This window comes from Cupressus sempervirens, chromosome 5 (genome assembly GCF_028749045.1).
Source record: "Cupressus sempervirens isolate cs-2001-9-10 chromosome 5, ASM2874904v1, whole genome shotgun sequence".
In the NCBI taxonomy this organism is placed as follows: domain Eukaryota; kingdom Viridiplantae; phylum Streptophyta; class Pinopsida; order Cupressales; family Cupressaceae; genus Cupressus; species Cupressus sempervirens.
The window spans coordinates 31,841,752-31,856,909 of NC_143122.1; the positions used below are offsets into that span (position 1 = coordinate 31,841,752).

The 15,158-nt window shown below is 33.8% G+C and overlaps 1 protein-coding gene across 1 annotated transcript; it reads left to right on the forward strand.

Moving 5' to 3' along the window:
• The first annotated feature begins 2,386 nt into the window (after positions 1–2,386).
• On the forward strand, positions 2,387–12,832 carry LOC149554444 (MADS-box transcription factor 21-like). The gene is made up of 6 exons (XM_089828879.1): positions 2,387–2,470; positions 2,584–2,654; positions 2,941–3,040; positions 12,351–12,392; positions 12,530–12,535; positions 12,680–12,832. Exons 1-6 carry the CDS (start codon positions 2,387–2,389, stop codon positions 12,830–12,832), a joined length of 456 nt encoding a protein of 151 aa, XP_089685005.1.
• Positions 12,833–15,158: the final 2,326 nt, after the last annotated feature.

The window sequence follows — 15,158 nt, forward strand, 5'->3', positions numbered from 1 at the left end:
AATCTCATTGTCCCTTCTTTAATTGTGGATCTCAACAAACCTATGGTTAGCTCCAAAGATAGTCAACCTCCTTTGTCTTCCCCTAACTAGCTCTACCTACATAAAGCAATGATGAAAGTTCTTGGCATTAACACTATTGTAGCATGTAAGGATTTTGAATTGTGATCGAATTGGCTTGGTCCTTTAAGAATTCTCACACCAACACTATCGATCAACCACTTAATTATCCTTCACTTCTTAAGCATAAAAAGTGCTTGAATGGCCTAGATGCCCCTTTTAATGTTTCTCTGCCTCATTCTAAAACCCCACTTCTATAGATGATTTGCCTAAGTATTCCTTAATTGTGAATAAGGTTGATAGACTATGCATTCTCTACAATCAGCAAAGTTCCATTTTCAAATGGTTACTCACCCAATTGAACACAACTAGAAAGAAAATTAGTAAACTGGAAGTCTTTGCTGAGTTCAAAGCTAAACATGTTGAGGTCGAAGATAAAAAATGGAAGTCATTGTTGAGGTCTAGCACCAATATGGACACTAGCTAGATGAGATGTGACAGAGGAGTTGGCTCAAGAATTGGACAAGTGGGCCATCATGAATAATCAAATTTGAGAGCTTGAAGCCCTCATTCTCTTGAACAAGAAGAAGTAGAAAATGATAAAGGCTCTAGAGAATGTTAAAGCCAATCAAAACCAGATAAACAAGAAATTTGTCAAAAAATTCTAAGTTCAACAAGAAAATGATAGAAAGACCATCCTCTTCTCCTAACTACCTACGGGAAGAACTAGAATAACAAGCAGAGGACAAGGAAGAAGAAGAGATCAAGATGTTGATCATCACCTAGCAGGCAAAAGAGAGACATGGTATGGCTAAAGAGGGACCTGTTCTAGATACTACAATTCTTCAACCCAAAAAGTCTTCTTTTCTGGACACTCTTAAAAGAGCTTAAGGGGAACAAAAGAAAGTTCAACTTCCTTTTTCTACTTGTTCCTAAACACTCATTAACTTAGTTGCTAGTTTTCTTGCTGAATTTTGTTTTTTTCTATTTGAATTCACAGATTGTGAATTCTTTTGGAACTGTCATTTGACTTGATCTTTTCTTTATGGGTTTGAGTCCTTACTTAATTGAACTTAATCAAAACTTCCTTTTTATCCTCTATAATTTTTTCATAATTTGAATGTGTTTCATCCCCTTTCTTTTATCTCAATCCTGTCCATTCTATTTAATGTTCTCTATTGTCATTTTGACATTTTGATCTAGGATCACACTCTTTTTTTAGACAGTTTTTAAGATATGTGAAATAAAATTAAAAGAAAGTTTTTTTTTAAGATGACACACCTTTCTTTATATCATACTTGGATTTATAGCTTTCTAGCTTTCTAGCTTTCCCAACAAATGTTAGTCCCATAAATATGAATATTAGTACCTAAAATATGAATCTACATTTAATTCCCTCCAAAATTTATCTAATAAACTTAGAACCACACCTAAGGTTTTATCTTTTATATAATTATGAATTGAACATGGGGCTCTTTTGAACTTGAGCAACCATGGATGGTCTAACTATTAAACTTTCTCATAGATCCAAGCTATTTGTTTCCCCTTCTAAACACATATGTTGGCTTCTATTTCTTCATGACCCAATTTTAGAGAAGATGAAGGTGGGTGTACTGAAATTCTTAATGATGAGTCTCAATAATTCTTCTTTGATTTTTGAATATAGAATAAAAAATTTACTTGTACATTTTATTTTTCTTCTCACCAATGAATGCTTTATAAAAATTTAAAATCATATAATAAGACTAATTTAGATTATGATTGAAACAAATAAATCAAAGTAAATCTTTAAAAACACCAAAAAAATCATTTGTTTCCTTATTAATATATATTTTAATACTTAACATTATTATTTTTTCAATTAATTTACAATACTTATATCCTTTCCATTAAAGTTACAGAATCTTATAAAATCTTTTAATATTTTATAAGTAAAATGTTATTTTTGTTTGTATCATTGAACTTATAAATTTGTTCCTATTATAATATAAAGTTTTAAAAATTTTCTCTTAATTATTTCTCTGATGTTCCTCTTGGTATACTGTAATTGACAATTGACTTATATAAACGATTTTTTTGGATGTTTCCTTCCATGACAAACTTGATCTAGATCTTTTAAAAACTAAGTAACAAACTACAAAATGAGTGGAACCAAATTTAAAAATAGGAAAAATAAAAGAAAATGATGTAGATTGTATGCCAAGTCACTTAAGCAAGCATACAAATTAAAAGTACAGAAGTATATCTTATGGAAGTGATATTGCTAATGATGTCTTCTTATAGTCTTGTAATTCTTTCTAATATTGTTCTGTTTTCTTCTGGTATAAGTATGGAGAGAACACTTCAAACATACAAGCATATGAATGCTCAGAATATGCAGCAAAATACAGCCCTTGCAGACCCTGACGTTCAAGTAAGTCTTTGAAGATTTCAATATTTCATTGAAACTATAATTTTAGGGTAATAGTTTGGTAATAATTGTATTTTAGCTGAATTGGGTTGACTCTAACCATGTAAAATATTCAGAACATGGAATGTTGGCAAGAAGAAGCCAGAAAACTTAGGGAACAAAGTGACAGTCTCATCACTTCCATCAGGTTGTACCTATAAATTTAGTCTGAAATTCACCTATATACATTGATATATGATTGTAGGTCTTCAATTTTTCTGCAGAGAAGCTACGATCATTTTTTATTATTCATTTATCTTACTTTTTAAGCTTGTCTAAATAAAATTGAAGAATGACCTTTTGTTCTATATTTTTGTGATTCCAAAGAGTGACTGTATGTCCTATATTTGCTTTGTGAATATATATATATATATAATGAAATTATGTATTAATCGAAAAATTAACACAGAAAAACTGATGACTCAATATGACAGGCATCTAACGGGAGAAACATCTACATCATTAAATATAAGGGCTCTCCAGCAGCTGGAAATTAGGATGGAGAAGGGCCTTAGGTGTATAAGATCAAAGAAGGTATTGAAGCAAGCATGAATGTTTTGTTCTTCTATGTATACTCAATATGCTGACTTCTGACTTCTACTCTAGCATGTTTAAAAAAAACCATTGTTCAAGTACACACAATCATAGTTCGAACTCTTGAGACAGTTAGCAGGAAAACTAAAGAAATAGTTATTAAATTAAACTTCTATAAAACTACTTTAGTTAACTAATAAAATAAAGATCTCGTACGATTAGTTATCATTCCCCCCAATCTGAAAGCATATCTATCATGCCAAATAACATTCTGAACTGCTCAAATTTCACTTCCCAGTGCTTCATAAAGATATCACTGATTTTCTCTTCAATGAAACAATGTTTCAACTGTATGGTTTTGACCTCTTTGGTATCCATATACTTGTTTCGATCATGAAATCTAGGATTCTTGGCCAATTTTATTGCAAAATTGTTATCAACAAACGTGTTGAAGTCATTTGTTTCTTCTGCAAGTCAGCAAGAACTTTTCAGAGCTGCACAACTTTGGTGACTTGAACTACTGCTACATATTCTTTGACTTGAACTGCTGCTACATATTCTTTGATCTTCAAGTGATAGCAGCTGATGCAGAGTCATCAAATAACCTGAAGTAGATAGCCCATTTTCTTGGTCACCATCAAAACCTGACTCAGAATAGTCAGTAAGATGGAAGTCTAAATTTTTTGAATATTTTATGCCAAGATTTTGAGTTCCTTTTAAATATTTAACTACTCATTGTGTTGCAATCCAATGCCCTTCTAATTGTTTTATGCATAAACTAAACAAAATTCCTACTACAAAGGTATTGTCACAAAAAGTAGTGGTGAAATAAATCAAACTTCCAACATGCTTCTTGCACTTGGTTGGATCTTCATAAACATTGCTTTCATTGGAAGAAATCTTCAGATTTTGCTCCATTGGAGTGGAAATAGAATTACAATCTTTCATGTCAAATCTGCATAATATCTCTTCAATATATTTTGTCTAAGAAATAAAAATAAACATAGGATTTTAAATGACTTCACTTCCTAAGTTATAATTAAGTAAACCTAAGCCAGTCTTCAAAAACCTTTTCCAGCTCTCTCTTAATGGATGCTATTGTTGGTAAGCAGATTTGTTCTTCTTTGATTATGACTCTTGAATACCCAAATTAGGAACAATATCTGATTACAAATAGCTGAAAAGCCACTTATAAGTAGACTGGCTTTTCTCTGAATTGATAGGTACAGCTCCTTATGGTAGATTTACAATGAATTATGTTTTGTTTCTAAAACTAAAATGAAGGGTATGTTCTTGACCCGAGAATAGAAGAGTTAAATCAAGCCAGACCTAAACAGAATCTAAATTAGGCTAAAAGGATTTTTGAAGAATTGATTAAGTTTATGAACTCACACATCTTATGAACTCATAAAGCTTAATAGTATGATTAATAATACTGAACTTCGTTAATTTGAATTTTAACTACAGCTAGCTTAAAAGGGAAAACGCTTGAAGGATCTCTCTTTGAACATGCAGTGACACTACTTATCACATATGTTCACTACTTTGAAACAGAGGAGTGGAACTCTATTCTTTCCTTGCTTCAATCCAGACAAAAGAGAAAGCATAAAACTATAACTAATAGAAATGGAACAGTAAATAATTGATACTAAAATACCATTCAATTGTCTCTGCAATAACTAGTATTTTCACATCAAAAATTTGCCGACCTTTTATTAATCTTTCAATTTTATACATATATGATTTTGAGATGACCGCTACAATAGAAGTTCAATTGGTTCATCTTCTCAAAAATGACAAATGGCAAGACACCAATTTGTCATATTACAATAATTACATTAGAAAGCAAAAAGGGGGGCAAAATGTGAATCTCTTTGACTTCTTCTCTTTTTTGGCTTTCACTCTATAGGCCTTAGTGGCAACTATGATTGGGATGAGTTCTTCATGCTTAGGCACGTGTATGTTGGTGTATCTCAAGAGCAATTTGGAATGTTCTCTGGCCAACTCCTTCACAGCATTCAATTGATTCGGTAGCTCCTTTGTGGCCACATGTATGCATCTACTAAGTATCTGGAGTTCTGCAATTCTATTTTGACTACTGGAAGACACACCAGACAGACTATTAAATAATTTGGTGAAGTTCTCCTTCATGAAATTTATCTTGATGAGTGCTTTTCCTTGGCCACTAGTCTATGAATCTATATTTAACCCCTTCATGAGTTCAAATCCTCTGTCTTGGGTCTTCTTCACTGTATCCTCTATTTCTTTAAGTCCCTTTTCTGCTGATAGGATCATTTCTATCTTGAACTACATGCTCTAAAGCAACTCGAATAGAGATTCATCTCCCTTTGGCAAGATTTTTTCTTCAACAACTTCCTTTGCCTTCCTCTGAATGATCATCTTCAAAAGAGAGACACAATCATTGCACTTCATCCTTTCTCTAGCCAGAGTATTTCTATTTGATAATATGTTATCCTTCTCTGTTTCCAATCTTAGGATAACATTACCAATTTGTTCTATAATAGAAACTCCTTCTAATTTGTGCTTCCCAATCCATTCCCTACCAATTTGACCAAAGTGCCTATCTTTCTGAAGTTGAGAGATGACAGCTTGTACCTCAGCAGCAGTAGGATTTTTAGTTACTGATACTCTAGAGATAGTTGCCAATGGAGTAATCAATTGTTTGATGAACCTGTTCAATTCTTCTATCTCAGCCTTCATTCTAGTCTTTGACAACTTCAGACTTTCTAATTGTCTCTTAATCACCTCATTGGTTAACTTCCACAAGCCAACCTTGGTGTCATGCCTAGCCTCTCCAAGGTCCACCAAATGCAAAATAAAATCATCAGTACTCATATCTTCAATCCTTCCTCCTTTGTTGGGCTTGGCTATTTCCATTGTCAAGTGCCCTGTTTCTAGATCTTGCCCAAGTATAGACAAATTTTTCTGCTTCTTTACCTTGGTTAATGCAGTTCTAGAATGAACTGCAAGGGATACAGTGTCTTTGGCGGGAACGATTTCATCTTTCCTTTTCCTCTTTCTTTCTTGAGTATCCTCCAACCAAGAATCAATGCCTATCACTTTGGAGGCTATCCCAAGTGATTCTATACTAAACATCTTCTTCTTAGTTGGAGTGATTGTCACTGCAGTTGAAGAGAAGGGATTCTTTGAATCTTGAGAAATGAGCTTTGAAGAGCTTTGGCCTTTATCTACCTCTGGAGTTTTCTTTGTTGCCTCATCAAACTTAGTAGACTCACTACTATTGCTCTTTCCATCTCCCAAATCTACCATCTATATTGGGGAGCCACTTGGTTGTAGAAGTGTAGCACTTACTGGCGGAATAGGGCCATGATGAGGAGAGGGAACTGGAGTAACATGGGGAGAAGGAGCTGGAGAAACATGAGGAGATGGAACTGGTGTGACATGGGGGAATGGAACTGGAGTGGTAGCACTATTCTTTGGCTCCTCCATCTTCTTCTCTTTAGCAACAGTTTGGGTTCTGATGACTTTGAGGGAGCCATCATGACAAGTCTTAGCTATAGGAATGCTCTTGTTTGGAGGTTGATCACCTCCTCCTAAAGGTTGAGATGGTCCTTGAGTGGTAGCTATTGTTACACCTAGTGTAGCACTCTGGGAGGAAGAAGGCGTTGTAGATGCTAGAGAGGCTTGAGTACCTATACCTTTACTCTAGCTCCTCTTGGTCGTTCATTCAACCCACTTCCTAGTTCTCTTGATGATTATGGCCATCATAACATCTAAATCCTCCTTAGCATCCTCATAAGGCTCTAAACTGATAGGAATGCTCCTTATCTTAGTTAAATATGTATTGCTATACATATTTTGTCCATCGTCCTCCAATCCTTCAATATTGAAATTGATACCATATGTTTTAATTTGCTCCACTATGAGCTTGGTGAAAGCACAATCTTGGCTTTCAAGTTCATCTTCACAATCCACCCAATAGTCTTCAACAGTGGTAATGTGTTTGATCACACTTCCAGTCTGCAACACATCCCTTGCATATCCATTCGGATCAAACATAGGTCTCACAACCTCACATGCCTCCAATTTTTATTTCATCTTAAACATTTTGAGCATATTCTTTGCAACTGTAAGCTCCAACTTTCATAGAGAATTCATACCCTTTCTTCTTCAAGCTTTCACTTAGCACATTCACCTATACTGCCTACGTCATGATCTCTATCAGCACAATCATGTCATTCAGGTACCTGGGCAACTTCAATGGGAATCCACAAAAAGATGCAAGACGCAAATATGAGAAAGATGAGAACTGGATAAAATAGTTCCTGAATTGACTAATAGTTGTCATTGCCTCTAGGCTGAATCTCCTCTTTGGGCATCCTTGGAGTTCCCTGCAATTTCTCATTGTAAATGTGTCATTAACTTTGACATATTCCGCACAACTATTTTGCAATTGCAAACTTTGATAGAACTCATAACATTTCACATCATTAGGAAAATTTTCTATTCTTGGAAGGCTTGGCCACAACTGTAGAGATGCTAGCATATAAATTAGAAAGGAAGACATATAAAAGGTGTTGTAAAATTTTGCGACACTGAGAGCTATGGACAAGTTCTCACTTACCTCATGGGCCCAATCAATATATTGCGTATCTAAACAAATAATTTGTACTAGAAAGAAATTCCATTCAACAAAATTTAGAGCCTCTACCTCACCTTTCAATCTATGTAGGAGAACCAAAATGTCTACAATCTTAGGCTTGAGATCAGTACCAAATAGAGTTTTGGGGATCTTACTCTTGGCGCCCCACGACTTTTAGAACTAGGATTGCATGATTTCTTTCCTCCACACCATCTTCTTCAAGGAGAACTCAAAGATTGCTCTACCTACTATCAATTCCAAAAACTCCTCTCATTCTGGGACTCAGAGGCAATTCACCATAGTTTGCCTATCAATGGAGATTAGTAGTGTATGAGCAGATAGGAGAATTTGTCTGGTATCTGGATTGTAGTGATTTATGCATTCATAAATCAATTCTGGAGCTTGGACTACCTCCACTAGTCCACTTCCTCGAAGCTTCTTGGTTATAGGATGAATTGGCTCTGACCTCAGCCTCCTTTGGAATCATAAAAGTAGAGTGAAGCATCTGTGAAGTTCTACAATGTGGACTTGATCCCATTTAGCCCATCAAACCCCACAAATCTGGTTGCCATTCTATTTGAGAATGAAGTAAATTGAAACTTTGAATTTAGATGAGGCACAGGGAATTGAATTCGCAAACATAGAATATTTGAAAGCATTGTGCAATTTAATAGCATAATAGTTCAAGAAAAAGTGGTAGTTTGAAAAACTGTTATGTTTCCCTCTATATAGGAATCTTAATTCATTTGTTAATCTTTAGGATCCGCACCACACGAATGAATTAAAGGATAAATCTGTTGAATCAGTAAATGTGGGAGCTTCTAACGAACATTTCAGTGTCTTTTGACTGTTTCCATTGGCCCAATGGTAACTTTCCGTTCTTTCATACTTACCTTTCCATTTTCCATTCAGTTTCAGAGAATTAAGAACAGAGTACTCCATAAGGAAATATCTCCTTAGCCAGATTCTACTTAGTATACCTTTCCAACAGTGGTTAGATTGTTTCCATTAGCATCTTAAGATGCCTTGTGTATAATTTGTGAGCCCAATCTACTTATAAAGTTGATTTCTTTATGAATGCAGAAAATCGCCCTCATGGGTTGAAAACCTGCTGAGAAGGCAATTTCTATTTTTTCACCCAAGCTTTATTTACACTTTATCTTTTGAGTTAACATTTCCTCTGGGTTCAAAGAATCTTGAAAGGACTACAAAATTCAAAGGGGGGCCCACTTCCTTGTCTCTTTCCTTCACAATTGCCTTTGGCAAAAAATGGATTTCATGGGTTGAAAGCCTGCTGAGGAGAAGTCATTTTTGGGTTTTTTGCTAAGAGTGATTCTGAGCATCATGATGAGTCCCAATTGTTTCCCAAGGTAGAAAACTGTAATGAAAATGGGAATTTTCCATAAAGCAACTCATTATCTTCTTATGTTAATGCATAAGCCTGATTTGTTAATCCTTGCAGGAAATCACCTTCATGGGTTGAAAACCCACCGAGGAGAAGGCGATTCTTGATTTTCTGCAAGCTTCATTCTTTCACAAAAAAAAAAACATTATAAGCCACGAACAAGTCTAGCTTTGTGAATAACTTTGTGAATTGCAAGAGTCCCCATCGAATTAGGTACTAAGCTACACATAGACTCATGACATCAAGGAAAACCCACCTGGCCATAAAATGTGGGAGAAGGGAAAGATGAAAAATCCGATGGAAACTCTTTTCACCTAAGGGGAAAAACTAGACCCAGACATACCTAGACCAAACTAAGACACAAAAATCTCCACTTTTGCAAAATGGATACAGGGTGAAAAGTGGGGCAACAACTATATAATCATCATTATTTCTTGTGATTAGGAGACCATCAACATATACAATTGATCTATAAAGTGTCTTGACAAAGAGAGTTGCATCATCTAGATTGAAGTGCTTGTAGTTTAATTGTAGGAGGTGTTAATGTCCCTCATGGGGTTTGTGACATGACTTTATTGCCTCTTGCAGTTCTATAAGATTAGGTTGTATCTGGCATTGATATGTTGATCTTTTGGTGCAATGTCAACCCTATCCTTACTAACAATTGGTATCAGATCTTGGTAATAGGTTTGAATCTTGCAGGTCATGGTGAGTGACATTGGGAAGGGGATTGTTGGCAGTGGGCCAATGTCCCTCATAGGGTTTGCCACATGGCTTAATTGTCTCATGTGGTTCTATAAGGCTATTAGTTGTATTAGGCATTGATAGGTCAATCTTTTTCAAATTCATGAAATATAACATCTCTAGAAATAATAAACTTTTTGTTTTCTTCAACATAGATACAATAAGCTTTGGAAGTAGTAGAGCATCTCAAAAAAATGTATTTTCTACTTCTGGCTTCCAATTTGTTTCTTAGTTATTTAGGAATCAAAGAATAATAGGTGGAACCAAAAATTCAAAAATTCTTGACACTTGGAAGATGGTCATGCCACATTTCATAAGGAGTTTTGTTTTATAGTGTAGGAGATGGCCTTCTATTCTTTATATAGACAACACAAAGAACTACTTCTCCCTAAAACAGTAACTTAACATTCTTAAAAACATTATAGATCTTACCATATTCAATGGTGTTCTATTCACATGTTCTTCCACAACATTTTATTGTGGATTATAAGGAACTATGGTCTAATGCATAATACCATTATCTTGCAAATATATTTCAAAATCTCTAGAGGTCTATTCACCACCATTATTAGTTCGAAGGGTTCCAATATTGAGTTGAGTTTCATTTTTTATCCACAAATGAGTTTTTTTGAAAGTATAAAAAAACTTGATTTTTTTTTAATAAATAAATCCAACACATCTTGAAACATAAAAACATGAAAAGGTTATTTACTGTGTTTCCCTAAAATGTGAGCATCACTTTGGGAAAGTTGTTTTGGAATAGTAGGAAATCCTTCCTTGAGCTCCTTTTTGTTTCATAATAATGAGACTATCATACGTAATCTAACCAAATATTGCATACCATAACAAGTTGGAAGACATGTTACCACTACGCTGAGAGAAATTTAAGAATTTGTTGAAGTACCTTTCAACTATAAAAGTTTGTCATCTTCCACTCGAGTCATTACAATCACACAATTAGAAGCTTGTCTAATCTCAATGATGCCATCAAACATATATATTGAATGACCTTGTTGTCTAATATGTACAAGGGATATTAGATTAAGGACATTAGAAAGTATGTAATCAAAAAGACCTACTAATTTAAGTGTAATAGATTTAATGCTAAAGGTTTTAGCTAAGACTTGTCAGCAAAATATACTACTCCATCCACTTGATCATTGAATGTCTCAAAAAAATCTCTTATAAATGTCATATGGCATTTGGTTCTAACTAACAACCAAGTATAATTCAAAGTAGAATATGAAGTACTAAAAATTTCTTGAATCCCAAGATTTCAATGTGTTACAGCATATAATGTGTAGATTCAGGAGGGTTACCTTTGGCTGGTGGCTTTTCTTTCTTGTCACAAATCTTTTCCCAAGGACTTTGACAAACATTGGCAATATAACCCATTTTTCCACATATCTAGCACTTCTTAGATTGTTTGTCTCTTAGTTGGATATCTTTGTGTTGATAATCTCTATGTTGGTGTTGTGGCTACGAATGGTGTCTGTCACCTTGATAATTTTTACTCCCCTACCTCTAGACTATCTTCTTGCATGACCTCTATTGCTAGTGTCATGTCTAGAAGATTCATCTTTGGGATGTCTACCCCTACTGTGTAAGACATGAATTCTCAACATTTGAAAGTGACACCTTCTTCCCAAATGCTTTTTCTCTCTCTCTCTCTCCAATTTTCTTCACAAGTTTATCAAATGTTATGTATTTCATCTTTTTACTAGAACTCAAGATAGTGTGAATAGGTAGGATAAAGGACTTTAATGAATTAGTGAATTGTAGATCAACTTTTACACCTCTGGCTTCAATATCATGAAAAAAAACTACAAATTCAGAGGCTAACTTCATTGGATCATTATCTTTCATCTCTAAGTTGAATAATTTCATTAACACTTGAATGATTTCAAACCCTGAATGAGAATCATAGATATCTTTGAGTTTCTTTAGAGTTGTGCTTACCTCTACATTAATGAAGGCATCAATCAAATCATAAGCCTTTTTTGCTTTTATACTTCCAGATGACTCAGTTCTTTTTTATCTATAGGCTGCTTTGGCTCTTCACTCTCATCTTTGTTTTTACAAACATTATCCCACAAATTATTTGTTCATTTACTTCACATTCACAATTAAAATGCTAGAGCTCATAGTTTTTCTACAGGTTATCCAACTTAATGAAAAAAATTATTTAAAATATAAAGAATATATATAGTCCGAACTGTTGAGACAGGGAGGAAAATTGAAGAAATAGTTATAAAATTAAACTACCCTCTAATTAGCTAATAAAAGAATTAGTTATTATCTACTCTTGGTTCTCTCTGTTTTTTTTATATAATGACGTTTAACATTTAAAACAGTAATTGGAGGTTTAAACAAAAATGTAATTATGATTTTTTTTTTATAGTGTTCCAGAATGTGATGTCTAATGATTATGAGATGGTTTTTTTCTCTCTCTCTTCATATTTTTTTTGCTATTTCATGATAGTCCTATTTTTAAAGTTTTACTGTTTCATATTATTTTATATCCTCTTTAAAAACAGGAGGAAATGCTATTTGAGGAGATTGAGAATCTGCAAGGAAAGGTAGGAGACAGTAAATTTCTTGACCTATAAGCACCTGTCATGATTGTAAACCAGTCAATTCTTCTTCAAATATCATTGGATTAGTACAGATTGTTAAATCTGTTTCTAAGTCTAAATTATGTAATCTGTTTTAATAGGTAGAGGTATATATCTTAAGGTTTGATAAATAATTTGTTTTCAGCAATGTATCACTCCTGATCAATTGTACTACTGTGGAGGTTTAATGCAAATTTGTTTTTCTTGTCCATACCGGTGTACATGAAACATGGCACTAATTTTCTTCTCAGATAGAGGACATAGAAGGTTGCACAATTATTACAGAGCAGCAGAGTATATCTGTGGATAATTTGCAGAATACTCAAACAACAGTTTTGGAGAAATCTACACAGGACTCAAATCTCAATGCTCCTGTTATTCAAACTGACCTTCAACTTGGGTAAGCGCTTAAGTTTATAGTTTTCATATTTTCAGACCTATTGTTTGAATATCCTAATGTTTTTCTATACTTACTAGCATAGATTATGCCTGTTACTAGCCAATAACAATCTTAAATTCAATCTTCTAGCAGTTTCTTGGAATGGGTAATACGAGTAACGAATCTCATTCTATTCATAAATCATCAAACACATTGTTGTAATTGCTTAGCCTCTATTAATAGGGAATGGTTGATAGTTTAATGTTTTCCCCCATATGTGATTCATGTTAGAAGTTAGTCACAACTAGATTGATGATGGGATGGTCAATAAAGGTTCAGTATTTTAGATTGTAGTGAACTCCAAAAGCAAATGGAATGTTCAAATCCTAGTTATCCAAATAAGTTGTGCTCTACATGTAGTAGCAGAGTCAGGTTAGGAGCTTTAAACACGTATAGTGTTGCTTAAAGTGGAGGTATTGGAAATAAGTAACATCTGAATTGACAATAGAACAAGTAATTCAGTTGATAGAATACTTTAATAGATAATAAAATGATAATAGATTAATCTGAAGTCTTCATAATAAAATATATATAATCTAATTGAAATACTAGTTAACAGCTTTACTGAATTTTGAAAGCCTAATATCATTTAGAAAATAGAATTCTAAATTTGAATTATTGCTGATCCACTATCATCAATAATGATAAGGATGTTCGAAAGGTTGAAAGTAATTAATTTCAGTGAGATGGACACTTCTTCTTTGGATTCAAAGTTAAATGATACTATTTTTTAATTCGAGTCAGAGAAGAAGCATTGAGTAATCTGGTTTTAAATCACCTTGAATTTGGGTTGGTTATTAGATAGATTTTATCACTTTTGCTGAGTTTTAGTTATTTCTCTTGGTTGTTATTTTTGTTTCTCTTTCTTGTTCTTTTTGTTTTATAGTAGTTTTTGATTCTTTTGTTCTATGTGCAAGGGTTTGGGTTCTTTTAAAATTTCTGTTTTTATTAATGATAAAGGGAATGCAAATTTCATGTTTTCTGTAGAAACTCTGATTGGTTAGAGCTTCACAAATTCTAATTTTTATTATTATTTAATTGTTTGACATTTTGTCAAACACTTTGCAGGTGATTACGATAACACTAAAATAAATCTGAACCAACTCTGTTGCCTGTTTGATGGATTGCAAATAAATATATCCTTCTCTATGTTTAGTGCTTTGAATTTTAGATAATAATGATAATGGATAATTATGCAATGCAAAGAATTTATTTTAAGAAATAACTAACTTTTTTAACCCAATTATGATTTCCTTGCACAAATGTCAGTTCTATAGCTGTGATTACATAAATTAAACACTAATAGGATTTGGAACCTAGATAATAATGCACTGATGGCCCAGCTAAACTTCTAACTTCTGAGATGGCACCAAGTGATCCTGTCCAGCACCCACATTGGGAAGTTTTTAATGCATCTACTGCCTCATAAGTAGATCGCAGACTCCATCAGATTATGTGGCCTTAAAACACATAACACGTAGGCCTCTTCCAATTAGCCATTGATGCTGGAAATTGTGATCAGCCAGCTACCAATTTGCTCACCCCTGTAGTAGACTCACCTCAATGTTCGAATAGGCAATTAATTCCAATAACCAAATCCAAAGTTATACATGAAATGGCACTCGAACAGTACTAGGTAGTTGTAGCAGATTCACGCCACCAAACAAGGTTCTAGATTGAGCATAATTACACTTAGCAACGTTTGAATTCCTTACACATGCAACACCTTGTAATGTAGATAATTTCAAATGCAAGTATGCAGATATCCAAATTTATGAATGCTGCAAGAACTCGTGCTAGGGCAGTGATATTAAAGCTAAATCCCAGTCACAAATGCAGATCGAATCTTAGTAGAAATTGTCTTCCAAACCATAGCAAAAAATAGTAATGGAAGACTCCCCAAACCAATTCACAAGTACTTCCTCAGCATTAATTCGCACATGAATACAAGAACTATTCTCCACAACAAAATTCTTCCAAAGCAATAGTTGTATAGAAATGAAAGACTCAAATTCAAACTAGAACAATCTCAGAAATTAATCTACAATGCCTCAGCGATCAGATGTTTCCTCGGGATCAAATCCTTATACTTCAGAAAGAGCCACAGAATTTTAGAATTCAAAAAAGCCACAAAAACAACAAAAGCATATAAATATTCAAGTGTTTTTTTCCAATGAAATGACCTCTCATTTATAAGCTTTTGTTGGCAAAAGTTTTTTTAAAACTCCACTTTACAAAACATGAAAGTTCCCAAAAAAACTCAACACTAGAAACTTTCCAACTTGTTTTTA

What these genes read in the sequence shown, in the direction of transcription:
- LOC149554444 (XM_089828879.1), top strand. Translation starts at nt 2,387, where the DNA reads ATGGAGAGAACACTTCAAACATACAAGCATATGAATGCTCAGAATATG. An exon ending in TTGCAGACCCTGACGTTCAA is followed by an intron (nt 2,471 to 2,583) that starts GTAAGTCTTTGA and finishes TAAAATATTCAG; the next exon opens with AACATGGAATGTTGGCAAGA. An exon ending in GGTGTATAAGATCAAAGAAG is followed by an intron (nt 3,041 to 12,350) that starts GTATTGAAGCAA and finishes CTTTAAAAACAG; the next exon opens with GAGGAAATGCTATTTGAGGA.